Source organism: Benincasa hispida, chromosome 8 (assembly GCF_027475165.1).
Source record: "Benincasa hispida cultivar pf3 chromosome 8, pf3_genome.v1.1, whole genome shotgun sequence".
Lineage (NCBI taxonomy): Eukaryota > Viridiplantae > Streptophyta > Magnoliopsida > Cucurbitales > Cucurbitaceae > Benincasa > Benincasa hispida.
Genome location: NC_143485.1, coordinates 60,130,688 through 60,151,616, shown reverse-complemented (window position 1 = coordinate 60,151,616; position 20,929 = coordinate 60,130,688). Strand labels below are relative to the sequence as shown.

The 20,929-nt window shown below is 33.2% G+C and overlaps 1 protein-coding gene across 2 annotated transcripts in view; it reads left to right on the top strand.

Annotated features, from left to right (window-relative positions):
- Positions 1-15,364: 15,364 nt before the first annotated feature.
- The window catches only part of LOC120082679 (putative cyclic nucleotide-gated ion channel 20, chloroplastic), a 40,214-nt gene continuing 34,649 nt past the window's right edge, over positions 15,365-20,929 (top strand). For both annotated transcript variants that reach the window (XM_039037949.2, XM_039037948.2), the window contains exons 1-2: positions 15,365-15,757; positions 17,028-17,544. In XM_039037949.2, coding sequence (XP_038893877.1) covers positions 17,044-17,544 — 501 coding nt within the window. In that variant the 5' untranslated portion in view covers positions 15,365-15,757; positions 17,028-17,043. The remainder of the gene's footprint in view (positions 15,758-17,027; positions 17,545-20,929) is intronic.

Below are 20,929 nucleotides of genomic sequence, written 5' to 3'. Positions count from 1 at the left end.
GATATTTTATTCATTTTGTCTATAAAATATGTGACATTTTAGTTGCATTAACCACACACCAATAAACTAACATCCAAGGTTATCGTTGTAACTTAAACATGTATGTGGAGCCATACAGGTGGATCATGTTTAAATGATAACCTAAATGGTCTGTAGTATATGGATAAGGCCGAGTACCTTATCCTAGTGATACTACGAGTATGGCTCACTTTATAGATGTTACAATTGTTGTAAAGTACTACAAATGATTTAATCTTGATCATTGATATATTAGACATACGAGTGGGGATATTCTATACAAAGAAGTTTGTATAAGACTAGACCACGAAATGTTTAGTCTCATTATATAACATTGTTCATAATAGAGACTTTCATTTCACCAGGATGACCATAGGTAACCTGACCTGAATCCTGAGTGAGTTATGAACTCCTGCTTATGAGGGCAGTCCTTTAATTTGTAAGGGTGAGGTAGCTAGATCATCGACTCAACAAGCTTACCATTTTGGGGATTCGTCTGATTAGGGAGCCGAGAACATACCTGCACAAGATGGAATTCATTCCTTCCCTAAAGCAAGGATAAGTAGATAAATTGCTCCCTTAAGTAAGCAATCTCCCTTAAGGGCTGATTTTGGATCTTGAACAATGCGTTGCCACACCTCTCTTGGCCGGAGAGGGGTTTAGTCATAGTGGTACTATGATCTATTGTTCATTAGAGGGATCAATGGTACATAAAGAGTTAGATGTAACTACAGGGGTAAAATGGTAATCTGACCCAACTGTACTTACGAGCAATTTGTGAATGGTCATCGTACTGTTGATTGGTTACATCCAATGGACACAAAAATATATTTATAGTGTGAAGAGTGCAGTTGTCGATCTTTAGTGGAGTGCTCGATAGTTAACGGATGGTGGATAATGTAATTAAAGATTTTAATTGATTATTCATGTACCGTTGGAGCTTCAAGCTACAGGTCCATAAGATCCACTTGGTAGCTCAAAAGGATTTAGTTGAAAATCAATTTTTGGGTTAATTTGAATTGTTCAAATTAATAAGAGGGATTTAATTATATATGATATAATTAAATCATATATGATATAATTAAATTGATTCAATTATATATGATATAATTGTTATAATGTATTTGATACATTATAGTTTAATTGGAGGAAATAAATATTTGAATGAGATTCAAATGTATTTTCTATGAATGTGATTCATAGTTGTTAAATTTAATATAAATATGATTTATATTAAATACCATAAAATAGAAAAAAGAAACTATGGTTTATATTGTATATAATACAATATTAAAACTATAGGTTATATGTTATATTTGATATAACATATAGTTTAATACAAAGATAATATGATAAGTTAGTTATCATATTTATTTATATTATTCTATTATTATTTTGAATAATAACTTCTCTCTTTTCTCTCCAACCACCTTAGTGGGCGGTTATTGTTTTTGTGGCAAAAAGAAATAAAAGAAAATTGTATTCTCTTCTTCCTCTACACAATTGTACGTTGCATTACTAAATGATTGAATTTACAAAATCGTTCTATGTGCTTCAATCTTCTTCTTCCTCCAAACTCAAACAATCCCTCCTAACCAAAATAATCAGAGCCCACCACTCCTGAGTTCTCACCCTGAGAATACCAAAGGCTCACAGTGGTAGTGTCCGATCTATTTCATTTGAAAAGTTCTTGAAGACGGTCTCCAAGAGTTGCTGAGTTCGTGATTGTTTGAGGGAATTACACAAAGAAAGGTTCTTCAAAGGTGATATCTCTTGAACCATTTTTTATTCTATCAAGCATATTGTAATTTACTTTGATGCATATCTTGTATGTTTACTGTAAATTTAGTTTTCAATCAAAATGGAATTTGGACGATCCGCTTCCGGTCAAGGATCTCCTTCAAAAACGAGTTCCTTCAGATATATCATATATACCAACTTCCTCCCACTAAAATATTCTAATATTTTACTAGGATTTTATTATGCTTAGTTAAAGCCCGGGTAATAAATTTATCTAAGTCATTTATATTTGATCAATATAACATTTATATTGAATAATTTTACAATACTTGATTTTATTTATTAAAATCTTTTAATAAAATCAATCATTTATTGTATGTTTATAAAATATTTACCTAATTCACCTTCCGGGTCGGTTCCCAAGTTGAGGTGTTCCGCTTCCTTCAGCTTAAACACCCCCTGACAGAATCTACCTTAAACAAAAGTCCCTTATGGACAATTATTTTATAAATTTAATCTTTTGTTGAAATTCATTTTAATCCTATCAAAATAAATTAAAAGGATTAATCTATTCCTAATCCCATTAAAAATAACATAAGTCAATTTTAAACAACTTAAAAGAATTTGGACGTATGTTTGCATGCAATCTAGATTATAGATTTTTAATCTATTTCACTAATACTAGAACTCTTTATAAATTAATGAATTATTAAATCTATAAACACTTCAAGCATTCACATACATCATTGCACTATTTATTAGAACAATTTTAATATATAGTATGATGCATGGATATGCTTAGGTCAATCATACATCACTAACATAACACTTATATTATGATGCATGAGCATGCTAATTCAATCATGTATCTATCAAATATAACCCTTTATATTTAATTATGATGCATGTATATGTTTATCCTAAGGTGGGTATTTTTTAATCTATATGACATACAATATGTAATATGAATTTAAAAAATAATTTAAAACATACATCCAATACATAATTAAATTAAACAACAAAAATTAGACTAAATTTTGGCAACCTAATGCAAAATTAATTGATTAAATTAATATAATATTATATTAATTTAGTTACTTAATTAAATTACAATAGGAAAATTAGGTTAAAGCTGTTGTTGAAGACATCCTGCGTATGCCCCCAGCGTTTCGTCCAAACTTGGAGCATTGCAACGCTGCGACTGCTGCGCTTTACCACTGCCTTTCAGTGTTGTAACGCTGCGATAGGCAACGTCGCGATATTGATCAGTAGATCACTCCCGTTCTACACGTTTTCTACTCCAAACTCACCCCAAACACTTTCATTTCTTCCCAATCTCTTCAGCAATTGTTGCTCTATCGATCGACACAGACTTACACACTAGAAGCAACAATTAAATTGTCCAAAAAAAATACAACAAACCCTTACAATTTAATCAAATTAAAAAGCAATCTAGTGCAAAAATAAAAAACATCCAATTTGCAAACTAATATTCAAATATTCCATAATACAGAATATAAAACCCACCTCGAAACGATTTTATTTAAAAAAAATACGAAGAATGCAAGGAATTGGTTCTAATACCAATTGAAAAGAGGGATCAAATTCCATAGCGGAAGCGTATTGTTAAAATGCCTTGCATCCCATAATTCGATTTTTACAATAAACAAAATCATTATACTAAAAAGAATGTATAAACATGTAAATTAGCATGCATTAGGGAAAAGATTAAAATGATTCTTACCTTTGTAGATTCCCTAATATAACGAACAAGCCTCTCCAAGGTTCTAACGAACGGATCTCTAAACGGTCTTGATCATGAACAACTCTTTGAGAGATCTCAAACACTACCACGAGAGTAACCTCGTTATTCTCTTAGGATTCCATAGAGAATAGGTGGCATCTAACTATTAGGAGAGGGAGAGAAGAATAGGGTTTTAGAGAGTAGAGAGACTCAGAGAAAATTCTGCACAACAACACTAGGGTGTTGTGTATTGTTAGAGTTTCTCTGTAATGAGACTGTATGAGAAGGTGAATTTGCAAAGGGCCAAAGGGAGGTCTTTATATTGACAAGGGTCAAACCCCTTTCCTAATATATTTTCCTTTTCAATAATTAATTAAATAGCATTTATTTAATTAATTAGCCCATTTAATTAAATAACACTTATTTAATCAACTAGTCTAATTAAATAACACTTATTTAATTTTCATAATTAAATAACACTTATTTAATTTTAATTTTCACAATAATTAATTAACCATTTGTACATTAAACTCAAATTAATGTATATATTTAATTATCATAAACATCACATGTATATGTGCAAATATTACTTTCCAATTTAATTATAGATCATATCCATAATTAATTATATATTAATCACATTAATATATAGTTTTCTCAAATTAATTTGAACAATTCAAATTATCCCTTTTAAGTATCCTCTAGTGAGCTAATGAGGGGACTTGATAGACCTGTAGATCAAAAGCTCCAATTATATGAAATTAATTGGCTAAACTCATTAACCAAATTAATCAATATTCATTAACTGTGGGTACACTCCACTAAAGACCCATAGCTACACTCTTCTGACTATAGATATATTTCTTTGTCCATGGATATAGATCAATTCCAGCAAGTTAGTCCTTCACGAGTGTTCGTAACTCTAACTGGGTCAAATTACCGTTTTACTCTTGGGTTACTTCTGACTCCTTAAGTATCAGTGTTCTTCTAATGAACAACTTATTTATAATCCAACCAATAAACAGAACCCCTCTCAGCCCAACAAGAGGGTAGGACCCTTTGTTCAAGTCCCAAAGACACCACTTAAGGGAACACTCATTTATTTACCCTTAAGACGGAAAATAGTGAATTTCATCTTATATTATTATGTTCTCAACTCCCCGCTCGGTCTTGTCCCCAAAATGGTGGCATATTGGGTCGACGAACTGGCCACCCTTACCCATACAAATCAAACGAAAATCCCTCGTGAACAGGAGTTTATAATATACTCGGGATTAAGACTAAGTCGCCTAGGTCATCCTATTGAAACAAAAACCTAATTACACCACTTAAGGGAACACTCATTTATTTACCCTTAAGACGGGAAGGAGTGAATTTCATCTTATATTATTATGTTCTCAGCTCTCCGCTCGGTCTTGTCCCCAAAATGGTAGGCATATTGGGTCGACGAACTGGCCACCCTCACCCATACAAATCAAATGAAAATCCTTCGTGAACAGGAGCTCATAATATACTCAAGATTAAGACTAAGTCACCTAGGTCATTCTATTAAAACAAAAACATAACTGGTCAATGGTGTTACTGTTGGAGTTGATGCCCTAAAGTCTCGTGTCCTGTAGTTTGTAAACAGTTTGTACGAACGCTTGTGTTGTATAATATATGATATTTTCTTCACATCTTGTTTTTTTTGCTCAATTGCATGTCTTATTTGCTTTACCATAAACCAATAAACTTAAAATCACTGATTATCTGTATGTAACTTAAGCATGTATGTGGTGACATATAAATGGATCATGTCTTGAGTGATAACTAAAATGGTCTGTAGTATATGGATATAAGAGGGAAATCTTATCCTGGTAAGCTACGGATGCGACCCGCTTTGTGGAATGGTCATAAGTGTTGTGACTTATCACAAATGGTCTGATCCTGATCATTCGTTTTGGGGACATGTGAGCGGGGGCGTCCTATACAAAGAGTTTGTATAAGACCTGACCATGAAGTGTTAACGTCTCGTTATATAACATCGTTCATGGCAAAGACTTCACTTCACTAGGATGACCATAGGTAACATGACCTCAATCTTAAGTGAGTTGGGAACTCCTGCCATTGAGGGTGGTCCTTTGATTTATATGAGTGCGAGTGGTCAAGTCGTCGATTCAAACCTACCATTTTAGGGATTCGTCTGATTTAGGAGCTGGGAACTCAGCTACACAAGATGGAATTCACTCCTTCCCCGAGACAGGGGTAAGTAGATAGATAGCTCCCTTAAGGGTTGATTCCAAGGCTTGAACGATGTAGCACCACACACCTTCTCTTGCCCCATCTTGACCTTTAACTATCAAAGCGTTGTAAATATTAGGCATTTTGTCCGGGGGAAAAGAGAGGTGTTCACACATAGTTGTCTATGTTATATTTTTCATTAGAAGAATCAATGGTACTTAAGGAGTGAGATGTAACTACAAGGGGAAAATGATAATTTGGCCCAGTTGTACTTACGAGCATCTGTGAAGGGTCATCATACTCACGATTGGTTATATCTGATGGACACAGAAATATATCTATGGTAAGAAGAGTTCAACTATTGGTCTTTAGTGGAATGCCTGATAGTTAATGGATGGTGGATCTCGTGCCTAAAGAGTTTAGTCAGCTATTCACGGACCGTTAGAGCTTTGAGCCATAGGTCCATTAGGTCCCCTGGTAGCTTGAATAAAGTCAAGAATCAGTGTTTGGGTTAATTTGAAATGTTCAAATTGACAAGAGGAGGTTCGATTATATATGATATAATTGGACTGGTTAATTATATATGATATAATTGGCTAAATGTATGAGATACATTATTTTGAAGGAAATTAGATATAAATATGATTTATATCAAGTAGAGGAGAAATTACTATAGTAGATATGTGATATCAAACTATAGGATAAAAATATAATATGATTATATTTATTAATAATTTAATTGGTTAATTATATGATAATTCACCTAAAAACTCTCTCAGGCGTGCGTTAGTGGGAAAACCGCGTCAGTTATTGTAATCAAAGAATAAAAATGAAATTTTGTTACATTTTGAAAAATTCAGAAAAAGATTGAAAGGTTTTGCATTGGTGTGGAAACATAGACAATTGCATTAGTCAAGAGCCTATACGATAGTCGCTCAACGCCTAAACAATCGCACGCTAATTCCTAAACGATCAGATAGCTTTCCTAAATGATCGTATAGTGTGTCGTTTTTCCTAAACGATCGTATACCTTTTCCTAAATGATCGTTCAGTAAAACCTACACGATCGTGTAGTTTCTTCTAAACGATAAGCATCTAGCTATGCAATAGCTTCCTATTCTCTCCCACTTGCTTATCGTCTACACGATCAGTTCTTCCTCCTACCTCTACCAAACTCATCATAGACCACTCTTTGGATTCTCACTCCGAGAATACCAAGGGCTCTATTTTGGTGGTGTCATCCCCGCTGTGTTCACTCGTTCGTGATAGTTCATGGTGCTGTCATTTGTGTAGACGATCGTGCTGCTGTAGACGACTCATTTGCTGGGCGATAGTAGATCGGGTAGAGGTCTTCCGTTGCGTTGAGTTCCAAAGCTTGAAGAGCGTCTTCAACTGATATGAGAACTCTTTCACTTACATTTTAGTGTTCAAAGCATGCCGTTAATTACTGTATATTTGCATAACTATATGTTCAAATGTATATGGTGTATTTCGGTCACGGTAAAATTGGAGAGATCCAACGCCGCTCATGGAACTCTTCGTTAAGAGATCCTTCAGTTACATCTAGTGGTTACTATTTCGCGGTCCAGTCTTATGAAAACTCATTGCATAGGATACCTCCACTCGCATGTCACCTACATGAACGTGTTGGATCATTATGTTTGTATCAAATACAAAGTGGGTCATATCCATAATGTTACCAGGATAAGGTACCCAATCTTATCTCTATACTATAGACCTTTACACTGTATCTTGAATATTTATCCTTGTATGTCTCCACATACAGTTCAAGACTCATAAGACAGCCTTATATATTAATTTATTGGATTTAGTGTTATTAAGACAAAATAGACAACAATTCAAACAATGACATTTATTCAATTAACATCCATAACTTTTTATTGATGACGGTCAATTAATAACATTTACTATCTATGAGTTTTAGGGCATAAAACCCAACAGGTAGCACCCTGATCACCTGAATGGTGCTATTGAAACACATTCAAGTAGCATGTGAAAAACCATCTCTCGGGTACAAGAATTAATAGTTTGAAACCATGTTCACAAACCATTCAAATCAATGTAGAATAAAATCAGGTTCCAAACCAAAATTTCATAAATCCAGTTCTTATAAAACAATGAGAATTCAGAAATCATGATTCAATGCATTTCTGAAATAATAATCAGGTAAAACAGATCATGCTAATGTTGGGGTTGATGCTCTAAATCTCGTAGGGTCCCATAGTTTGTAATTGTATTGTACAAACATTTTATTTATGTAATAAGATATGTGATGTTTTATTTCCAAAATAGTCGCATTAACCACAAACCAATGAACTAACATCCAAGGTTATCTTGTAGTTTAAACATGTATGTAGAGACATACAGGTGGATCATGTTTAAGTGATAACCTAAATGGTCTATAGTAGATGGATAAGGCTTGATACCTTATCCCGGCTAGGAGTATGGCCCGTTTTGTATATGTTACAATTGTTATAAAGTGCTACAAATGATATGATCCTGATCACTCATGTGGAGACATGTAAGTGAGGATATTCTATACAAAGGAGTTTGTATAAGACTAGACCACGAAATGTCTGTCTCATTATATAACGTCGTTCATAATAGAGACTTTCATTCCACCAGGATGGCCATAGGTAACATGACCTGAATCCTAAGTGAGTTGTGAACTTCTGTCTATGAAGGTAGTCCTTTGATTTGTATGGGTGAAAGTGGTCAGATCGCCGACTTAATAAGCCTACCATTTTGGGGATTCGTTTTATTCGGGAGCTGGGAACACAGCTACACAAGAAGGAATTCACTCCTTCCCCAACGTTAGGGTAAATAGATAAATTGCTCCCGCCTGATTCAGGGGCTTAAACAATGTGGCACCACACACCCTCTTTTGGCTCGAGAGGGGTTTGGTCATAGTTGAACTATGATTTATTGTTCATTAGAAGGATTAGTGGTACTTAAGAAGTTAGATGTAACTACAGGGGCAAAACAGTAAATTTGGCCCAGTTGTACTTATGAGCAATTTGTGAAATGATCATTGTACTGTTGATTGGTTATATCCAGTGGACACATAAATATATCTGTAGTGTGAAGAATGTAGTTGTCAGTCTTTAATGGAGTGCCTGACAGTTAACAGATGGTGAATAATTTAATTAAACTCCTTTAATTAATTATTCACGTACTGTTGGAGCTTCAATCCACAGATATATGAGGTCCCCTCTGTAGCTAAATGGGAATAAATGAGAATCAATTTTTAGATTAATTTCAATTGTTCAAATTAATTTAAGGAATTAGTTATATGTGATATAATTACTTTATTCTAATTATATATGATATAATTACAATAACGTATTTTGATACATTATAATATAAAATTTATTTGAAAGGAAGTAAATATTTGAATATGATTTAAATATTAACTATATGATTTTGATTCATATAATTAAATTTAATACAAATGAAATTTATATTAAATGTCATTGGTGATAGAATAGAAAATATAGACTATATGTTATATTTGATATAACATATAGTTTAATATATACATTGTATGATAAGGTAGTTATCATATAAATATATATTAAATTGATTTATAAAAATAAATTATTTTATTTTAAAAATCATTTTAGGAGGGAGTTACAACTCCCTCCCACTATTTTCTTTCTATAACGTGTTAGTGGGCAAAAGAGAATAGCTTCTTCTTCCTAGCGTGGTTTCACAAAAAGAGACTAGATCTATAGAAACGTTTTGGGTATCTCAAAATCTCATTACTTTCTTTCATCTCTCTAAAAAATCCCTCTCTTCCAAAATAGTCAGATCCCACAAAACTCTTGGTTCTCACCTAGAGAAAGGTAACATTTGTGGTGGTGTCCTCATTGACAGTTAGAGGGCTTGAGATTATTTGTGACAAGATTTAGAGAAGGAATCTCGTGAAGAAGGGTTCTTCAAGGGTAAGGTTTCTTAAACCCTTTTTCTATTATGTAATCTTTGTTTTAAAGCATGCTACAATTATCTTTTAAATGCACAATCTGTACGTATTTGCTGTAAAATTTATGTTCTGTAAACTTTGGGTGTGGGTCCAATCCTATGCTTCCACTCAAGGACCTTTAATGGTTCCTTCGGCCAACACCTTTCACAAATCATAACATAATATCATATGTATATATTTTTCATATCAAAACACTTAAAATAAAGTCACGGACATGAATTCACTTATAGACCTTCCTGATCTCAATCTAACCTAAAACAAGATCCCATGGTTACTAGACACTCACAAGAGGTTGAAATAACCTTAAACAATCATAAATGATTCCATACGACTAATTGAACTCAATTTGATCCCCGAACCTTGACATTTTACACCTTAAGCACATTTTCCTTAAAATATCCAAAATAGTCCAAAAATCACTTTAAAATATAAATTTATTCATTTTAGGGTCAAAATATCAAGAAAGTCCTAATTGGGCTTTAAAAATGCTCACCAACACCTAAAATGGTCATGGCAAGGCCAATGAGCAGCAAAAATGGGTATGGGCGTGCTGCAGAGGGTGTGGGCGAGTTTGGCTGGGCTGGGGCATGCGACTGTGGGCATGAGACGAGCGTTAGGGGGCGTTAGACACGGCAGGTGGCGTGTGGGGTTGACAGATGTGGGGGGCGCGGGCGTGGGGTAGTGGCCATGCGTGAGGGTGTCGGCCTGCTATCTTCGACCAGTGCCCTACTTCAACCCAATTTTCCAAAGCTTCAAAACATCATTTCCAATTAATTAAACTTCAAATAACTTTTATTGAGTTATGTACTCTAGGAGTTGGGAGTTGTTAATATAAGTTGTATAAACTTTGAGTTGTTATTAATAAAATAACTGTTGATTTTGAAATAATCTGTGAAGGCTTTGAGCAGAAACGTGGATCAGTCCCAATTTCAATTTTACACATAATGAAAATTACAGATCATGAATTATGCAATAACACAAAATTTACAGCATGCTATCAAAATTAAACAGAAAGAAAATTATAGTTTCAAGTAAACTTACACTTGAATAATCGTTCTTCTTCACAAATTGTTTTCTTCGGTCACGATCTACCACAAACCAAAAGGCCTCGAACAATGAGAACACCACCACAATAGAACCTTCTGTATTCTCTATGGGATGAGAATCGAGTTTTGTGGGCTCTTAAATTTTTGGAGAATGAAAGATTGAGAGGAGAGAAGAGTTTTCATGGGAGGTTTTCTAGAGTCTCACACACTGAGATTAAAATCTCCTGTATTCTCTTATGTGAAAAAGAAGAAACTAGCCAATCACACACCACTCACCCTCGTAGAAGGTTGAGATATTAGGGATCCATTTTAACTTCAAAATTTAAAATAAACTAAAATAAAATAAAATTTAATTTATTTAATATATATAATTATACATTAACTAACTTAATATACAATATATACTTACTATATGTTATATCCAATATAACATATAACCTATAGTTTATATTATATCAAGTACAATATAACCTATACTATTTATTTCTCTCATTAATATAAATTTCATTTATATTAAATTTAATCACATGAAACCAGTTCACATAATTAATATCAGAATCATATTCAAATATTTATTTCCTCTCAAATAAATTTATATTATAATGTATCAAATACATTATAATAATTATATCATATATAATTAAGTAAAATTAATTATATCACATATAATTAATTCTCTCAATTCAAATTAATCCAAAATTGATTCTCATTAAATCCCCGCTGAGCTACAAAAGGGACCTTGTGGACCTTTAGATTGAAGCTCCAAAGGTACTTGAATAATTAATTAAACTTCTTTAATTAAATTATTTAACATCCATTAACTATCGGACACTCCACTAAAGACTGACAACTGCACTATTCGCACTACAAATATATTTTTGTGTCCATTAGATATAATTAGTCAATCGTGCAATGACCCTTCATAAATTACTCGTAAGAACAGCTAGGTCAAAATACCGTTTTTCCCCTATAGTTACATATAACTCCTTAAGTACCATTGATCCTTGTAATGAACAACAAGTCATAGTCCAACTATAATCAAAACCCTTCTCGGGCTAGGAGAGGGTGTGACGCCACATTGTTCGAGTCCCAGAATCAGCCCTTAAGGGAGCAATTTATCTACTTACCCCGACAATGGCGAATGAGTGAATTTCGTCTTGTGTAGCTATATTCCCAGTTCCCCAATCAGACGAATTTCCAAATGGTAGGCTTACTGAGTCTGGCCACTCTCACCCATACAAATCAAAGAACCGCTCTTATAGGCAGGAGTTCACAACTCACTCAGGATTTAGGTCATGTCACCTATGATCATCATGGTAAAATGTAAGTCTTTATTATGAATGACATTATATAATGAGACTAGTCATTTCGTGGTTCGGTCTTACTTTTTTTATATAGAATACCCCCGCTCACATGTCTCCACATGAATGATCAATATCAGATCATTTGTAGCACTTTACAACAATTGTAACATCTACAAAGTGGGTCATATTCATAGTGTCATTAGGATAAGGTATCCAATCTTATCTATCTACTATAGACTATTTAAGTTATCACTTAAACATAATCCACTTGTATGTCTTTACATACATGTTTAAGCTACAAATGATAACCTTGGAGGTTAGTTTATTGGTTTGTGAGTTTAATGCTACTAAATGTCAAATAAAACAGCTCGAATTTTATTAAATAAAAAAATGTTTGTACAATACAATTACAAACTACAATACCCCAAGAGATTTAGGGCATCAACCCTAATAGATCTAAATTTAGTCGTATACTTAGTTTATAAGTTGTAAGTAAAACAGGTCAAGGCAGGCAACAAGTATCACAAAGGGGTGTTATCTACTATCTTCACACCTCCTCTTGGATTGAAGAGGCAAGCTCGGGAGGGGTGTGATATGATCTATTTGTCACTCACCGTTGTTTTTTTTTAAAAAAAAAAAAATTGCTAACACTTACACTCTTCCTGTTAACACTATAAATCCATATAGTTTTAGAAATAGCATAACACTATATATTTGTGTTTAGACTATAATGACTAATACATAATTTTTTTCATAGTATAATTGAAATTTTAGAGGACTCAAACCACAAACTTCGTAGTTGCTAACACACTCACATGTTAGTCGAAGTATATTCGTTTTTTTGTTGTAATGACATATGATCAGAGAACAAAGATTTTACAAATATATATATATATATAACACGAAATTTTCAAATATAGAACGAAACTCCTCTCGAAAAAAAAAATAAAATAATTTGATGGTGCCCTAGCCAATGTAAAATTTTGTAATTATGTTTTAAAGATACAAACAAGTTTACCAAGACGAGCATATGTTTAGGCGGTATGAATTAATAATTTAGTTAGTGATGAGGAAAACAATTCTTATACGTCAAAGCTTTTATTTTATTTTCAAAAGTCATTATGAATTATAAGTTTGTCATTTTATTGGGAAGAAAAAAAGATAAGATTATAATACTAGAAGAAGCGGACAAAATAGAATTCCAAGTCCAACGAGGCGGGTAAGGGAAGGGAATAAACTATTTAAGAAATAACGACTTACAAAGTTTCATTTATAAAACTTAATACAATCATGCTATTTATATATATATATATAAAAATAACATATACAGAGAGCATCGTCGGCTAATTTTGCCAATGTAAATTACGTCAAATCATTCAATCATGATTTATTTTTGTCTCTTATTCTTTTAAAAAATATTATTGATTTAGTTCACATCACAATATGTTTTTTATATAGAAAAATTATACCATATTTTTAAGGAATATTATTTTAAATAACAAAGTTATCGAAAATATTTACAAATATATTAAAATATCACTGTCTATCTGCGATAGACCGCGATAGAATACTATCTATGTCTATCATGATACAGATAAACACAAATAGTAGTCTATCACGATCTATCGTATATAAACAGTGAAATTTTGCTATATTTGTAAATATTTTGACTTGTTTTCCTATACTTAAAAACAACCTTACTTTTAAAGCATGTTGACATGACAAACAAATAAATAAAAGTAGTATGAAAATGTTTTCATACTACCGTCATATTGAAAATGTTTTAATACTACTATCATTTATTATTTGTCAGGTTAATATGGTTTTAGAATGAGATATTTTCAGGGTTGTTTTCAAATATAGTTAAATGAGCAAACTTGTTTATAAATATAATAAAATGTCATTATCTATTAATGATAACACTAATTATCCGTGTCAATCACTATCTATCATTGTCTATCACTGATAAATATAAACATTTTTTTTATATTTAAAAATATTTATAGTAGTTTTGCCATCTTAACTTTGTACTCTGTGTAAAAAAAACCCTTGAACTTTCAAAAGTTTGGAAAATACCTTTAAATGTAAAATAATAATAATAATAATAATAATAAATAACACTCTTACTATTAATTTTGGATAAAAACCATTAATATTTTTTTTAAAAAAAACAAACATTTAAAAGTTAAAAAAATAACCTTAAACTAAAAGGGAAAAAAAGAACCCTAATCTCCTTAACAGAAAGAAGTATTATTTAATGAAATTTGCAGTTGTCATTTAGGACATTATTTTTATGGGGAATTATGTGAACATTGTTATTTTTTTGTAATATTCCCAGGGAGAATAACAAATATGCCCATGCTTTAGCAGCCTTGACATCCTCTCGTAGTGTTCTTTGATCTGGAAAGATGTTTTTTCATATAGCATTCTCTCCCTCCTTCACGATTAGGAAGCCAGGGAGTTCGGTTGAGCGGTACTTCTTTGTTTTTCCTTCTTGTCTTAAAAAAATTTCTCTTAATGTTAGTATATGAACACAAATTGTCAATACTCGTTGAACCTTCGCATTAATTTTCAACCTTACAAATAAAAAGAAAAGCTCATATATAGATTTTTTTTATTGAAGTTTTATTGAGTTTGAAAATAACCATTTTTAAAACAAATTATATCCTATTTTATTATTATTTTTTATATAGATACATTATATTAATGAAAACTTAAGTTAAAACACAAAATATCACAAGATTCAAAATTCAAAATCTATTCTTAAAACTTACCAAAACGCACACTCAACTACTAACTTACAATTTTGTTAAAACATGTAAGTCCTAAGATCGATCCCCGAAGTGCTTCCATTATTTTGTTATGATCTATATATCTTTACTCGAGTAGTAATTTATTTATTTTTATATATTTTTAACGAGATAAACAACGGTCGAATATTTAACGAAAAGGATATTAAAAGGGGAAAAATAGAAAAAAAATAGAGAACTCTTATGTTTGAAGTAGGGGAAAGAAAGGAAATGAAAGAGAGAGATGATGAGGTATAGATAGAGATCATTAAAGTGTAGGAGTATTTTTGAAACAACAAATAAATAATTCCATACAAAACTAATATTTTTGAATTTCTCTAAAAGTCTATGGCTATTTTTGAAAATTTTGAAATTATTGATTGTTTTAATATAAATTGAGAGTAGGAAATTTTGATACTTTATTACAAATTAAGCTCTTATTGGCAAATTATAGGTATTCATTGAAGTATAAGGTTACTTTGTACAATTTAGCGCAATTTATAGTGTGGAGTGTGAACAAAGTGGTTTCGTAAATTAATTTTGCAGGGCATCCCTGTTGGTCATCGTACAAATGGGCAGTGGGCGTGCAAATATTATCAATGAGCGTCAACTATACAAACACTGTGGACTAGACGAAGGAAGACTGACGGAAGGCTCCTTGGTTGGGTGGACAATAAAATAAGCAGGCGAATATTCAAAGTCTTCGCAAACGCTGCGTTGCCTTGGTCACCTCTTTTACTATTACAATTTCCTCTTCCCCTCACAATGCAGTTGCAGTTTCAGTTGCAGAATTCTCCAACTGTTCACACTTTCACTTTCTCCTCCTCTCTGCTGCCATGGAATTCGCTCTGGAATTCATACTAAGTAGGCGTCTGCTTCTCTCTCCGTCTCAGGTTTGCCTTTTCCACCTCTTCTTCCCACAATTTCTCTTTCTGTTTTCTGTCTTCTTACTTTGGCTGCCTCATTGGAATTTGTCCGGATGCTTTTTGAGCACACGAAGGTCGAATTGCTTGGCTCTCTTTCTCAATTCACCTTCGTAGTTATAATATATCTGCAGTTACAATTGCTTTCCTATCTTTTCACCTGCCTCTTTCTCTTGCGATCTTCCTGTCTGGTAAAGACACGCGCGCCACATACACATTCCAACTTCAGTAATCCTTTATACAGGGGATCGAATATACAATTGGAACCTCCGCGGAAAACTGAGGTTCTAAGGCCAAGATAGATTTCTCAATCCAAGAACTAAAATAAAATTAGAATCCATCGATAGTTTACAATGTCAGAAAAATATCTTATTTACAGTGATGAGATCTAGCCGAATATCAGAATTGTTGAGTTGTTGATAATATAAGTCCAAGTTTATGAAGTAGATGAAGTAAAACGTTAATGTAAAATCCCATGGTATATGAAGGAGAGGAAGCAATACGTGAAATGACAAACATGAGGTAGCAAAATTTCATTGTATTTTATCTGATGTTCGAAAGTCTTTTCTGAGGAATGTGTATCCTCTCTTTAAATGGAGAATTGTTTTTTGGAATAGTGCACTTCTAGCTCTATTTAAACGAACTAATCGAAAAGGAACAAAATAAACTTTGATGATGTTTGTGATAACTGATAGAATTAAAAGTAGTCTGAAAATAGTAAAAACCTTAGATTTCGGTATTTCTTTGCCTAGTCGCATTCTAGATGGGCAAATATCTTTTAATTTGTTCTTATTTATGTAATAACCTTCTACTTATTAATGTTGTACGTGTTGTTATTATTATTATTTCCAGTAATGAGAATCAGATGTGTTTAATATTTGTTATGATCTACGATGAGAATTTACTGCTGACCTACACATGTTCAAGCCATGCGTATTTCCGAATTATTTCTTTTCTTGTCATTAGCATCCATGGGGAGTTGACATTCTATTCATCATCTATAATCTGAGCTCCGCATGGAACAACCATTCCTTTCTTTTATTGTGTGATGTCTATTTAATTAGTTGCTTCAAATTGGTTAATGGCATTGCTTCTGATTATATGGTGCGTTATTGCTTAATTTTGCCCCAATATCACTAATGTTACAAGCAAAGGATGTCCACTTGAGTCCCACATTTTCCTTATAATGACGTTTACCTTCAAAATAATTGTCTCGTATTTAACTTGTTCAATTTTATAGGTTTAGATACTTAGGCATGGCTGCTTTTGAAAAAGACGATATACCAATGCTATCAAATACCGATCCACCGATGTTTGATGAACAAGCGGATTCTTATTTTCCTTCATATGCATCCTTGGGCCGGAGTTCGTCACTATCAATTCCAGCAACTTCTTCTGGGATGTATGGAAGTGAAGCAAATCTTGTTGCTCATACTGGTCCCCTACAAATCGGAAGAAGTTCATTCATGGTGAGTGGTTCAAAATATACTGGCGGCAAGCCTGAAAAACTTTCACAGTCAAAGCCAGGAGTGACTGAAAGCAAAACGGCAGAGCCGTTGGCAGAAAAATTTCCTTCCTTCAAGACGACAGATGAGTCTGATTGGTCCATTCATAACTATGCTGGTAGAAACGAACACTTAATAAGGTCTGGCCAGCTGGGATTGTGCAATGATCCTTTCTGTATAACTTGTCCAACATATAATTTCAAAGCATCACAACAGAAAAGCTCAAGAATGTCAGGCATATTTGACGCCAAGGTATTTTCTCTCCCACTCAGACCAATGGATTACTTTTACATGTCATGCTTACAGGCTTTTACATGATACAATTTTTAGTATATGATCTTAGTGAGGTTTCATGTTTCCTTTGGACTTCGGTTTTGAAACTTTTTTTTTACATGTCATGTTTACAGGTTTCATGTTTCCTTTACATGATACAATTTTTTTTCCTGTATGCTTGTATTCGTTCATTCTTTCTCAATGAAAGTTGTTGTTTCTATAAAAAAAAAAAAAAAAAAAAGAAGAAGAAGAAAAAAGAAAAGAATAAATGTTAATTTCTGACCTATTTATGAATATCTCGTTTAATTCATACTTGAGTTTAGTTGAAGTTCCGATGAAAGCGACAACAGCTTATCTTTCCTTTGTATTCTCAACTGTTTTAATTTCCTTGATGTATTTTAGCTCTTTGTAGCATAGTTCTTTGTAACTTCAGTTTGTGAAGCTTTTCCTTGTATTGTCTCATTAGTATGTTCTTTTGCTAGCCTTTAATGGCTCTTCATTTTTGTTGGATGTGATGAGGGTGCTATGGGGGTGTCAACCTAGTTGAGATGCCCGGGTGCACTTACTGATCATTTAGTTTTCTTTTGCTTGGTTCTTTGTATTCGCCTTTATTTACAAGTACTCATCTCTTGTACTTGGAATGACACCTAGCTGTTATCATCACATATGCTTTCAAACACAACCACTGATAATGATATAAAATACCTGCATGGAGTCAAATAACGTCACTTCATATGTATTCATTTATCGGCATGATAATGATATCATCACACATGTTTAATAAGTCAAACACTGGCTAACATATTTGTTAAACCAAATGGCGTCTATTTTTGTACTTTTTTGGAGGTTGTAAAGCATATGCTTCTTCTTCTACAAAATTGCACAACAACTTTGCTGTTTTCCCTCCTCTTTAATCAATCTGGATCAGGGTCCATTTGATAGTTTAGGAGGAGGTGTTTATCTCCTGCCACCTTGTGTCCTCTCCTTTTAGGTTATGAAATCTTTGTGTCTAATGTTTACTTTAACTAAAGAAACTCTGGACCCAGCCCTATACTTGTGTATCAATTGTAATAAAAAGTTGCTCCGTAAGGGGCATGGTCTAGGAGAAGCAAAAACTAGCACGATGTACTTCTCAAACCCTCCTTGTAACATTACAATTGATAAAAGGAAGTGATACTCCTTCACAAGGCACACACCATTGTCCATTGAAGGTCTATGCAAAATCTAAGATGGGGTTTCAATTTCTTTTGATTGTATCAACCTTATGTTTTGAGGCATTCTCAACTTCCAAATCATATTAGCCACCTGCTAATTAAGGATTTTAGGCCCCAGTAAGAACCCCGAGACAGACTTCTGACTTGAAGATACTTGAATGTTCAAACTCCAACTTAACTTGTTGGATCGAGTCTCATCCGAACGTATTTTAAGTCTTCAAGGCAACAACTTAGCATTTGGGCACCTTTTTATAATTGAGCCTTTCAAGTTACGCGATTTGTTTTTACCTGACAATGATGAGCAGACATACAACGGAAGGAGTTTTTTTTAATTGACAATGGTAGGTTTCAATAGGACTACAGAGGAGCTCTTGCAGCAAAAAAGGAATATGATAGATATTAGCTAGAATGTAACAATGCACACGTTATTGTGTAAAATTCCATTGGAGAGTGAGCAGTCTATCTATCTATTCCCTCTAGCTAGTTGCAAGGCTACCTAGACACTTCATGGGTGGTCATTTGTCTCAATCTTCTATTAATTCTTGCAAATTCATATAAGCTATTATTTTTGGAGAATGCAGATCAACCTGCGGTTGTATTCAAGATAAAACATCTGCCTCCATGTTCTCCCTCCCTGTCTTGTATAGTGAGTTGAACCCATATACTAACAAGTTAGCAACCTATTATGTGTTACTGTTCTCAATACTTTGGAGAGAATATTGATGTTATTATTTAATCAGGCTGAAGATACATATATGTATAGGCAACTAAGAAATCCTAATCTAGGAGATATAAAATTACAATAAAGGACAACTAATCATAATTACAATATAAATACATATTATAACATTCCTCTCAAGATGGAGCAAATATGTCAATCATGGCCAGCTTGTTGCACAGATAGCTTATTCTTGCTCTGTTTATTGCTTTAGTAAAGATATCTCCCAATTGTTTTTTAGTCTTCACATATTCTATAGATATCAACCCTTCTTGTATTTTCTCGTGAATAAAATGACAATCAACTTCAATATGTTTAGTTCGTTCATAAAATACTGGGTTGGATGCAATGTGGAGCGCAACTTGATTATCACACCAGAGTTTAGCTGGCACAGTAATATTGAAGCCCATCTCAGATAAAAGTTGATGTATCCAAACTAATTCACACACAGATTGTGCCATAGCTCTATATTCTGACTCAACACTCGAATGTGAAATTGCATTTCGTTTCTTACTTCTCCACGACACCAAGTTTCCTCTTACAAAAACACAATATCCAGAGGCCGATCTCTTATCTTCTCGAGATTCAGTCCAATCAGCATCTGAAAAACATTTCAACCCTTGTATAACCATGATCTATATATAAGATCCCATGTCCAGGTGCTGCTTTTAGATAACATAGGATATGTTCAACTGCAGCCCAATGATCCACAGTCAGGGAAGACATAAACTGACTCATAATACTCCCAGAATAAGCAATGTCAGGTTGTGTCACTGTTTAATAGTTCAACTTTCCAACTAATCTTCTATATCTCTCAAGATCTTCAAACAATTCTCCTTCCTTAGCAAGTTGCAAATTTGGTATCATCGGAGTACTACATGGTTTGACTCCTAGTTTACCTCTCTCAGACAACAAATCAAGTATGTATTTTCGTTAGAACAGGTAAATACCTTTCTTGCTTCTCATTACTTCAATACCCAAGAAATACTTCAATGGCTCCAAATCTTTGGTATGAAATTGGCCATGGAGAAAAGTCTTGAGAGAAGATATACCTGACACATCATTTCCAGTGATAACTATAGCATCAACATATACAACAAGCAAAGTAATACCATTGTTAGATCGTCGATAGAATACAAAATGATCGGACGTACTTTTCTTCATATCAAAACATTCGAGTGCTTGACTAAATTTACCAAATCATACACGAGGACTTTGTTTTAGTCCGTACAAAGATTTTCGAAGGCGACACACCTTATCATTCTCCCTCAGAGCAACAAACCTAGGTAGTTGCTCCATATAAACTTCCTCTTGAAGATCACCATGAAGAAAAGCATTCTTAATGTCAAGTTGATGCAAGGGTCAATTGTGGGTAGCAACCATGGATATTAATAGTCTAATGGAAGTTAATTTGGCAACGGGAGAAAATGTA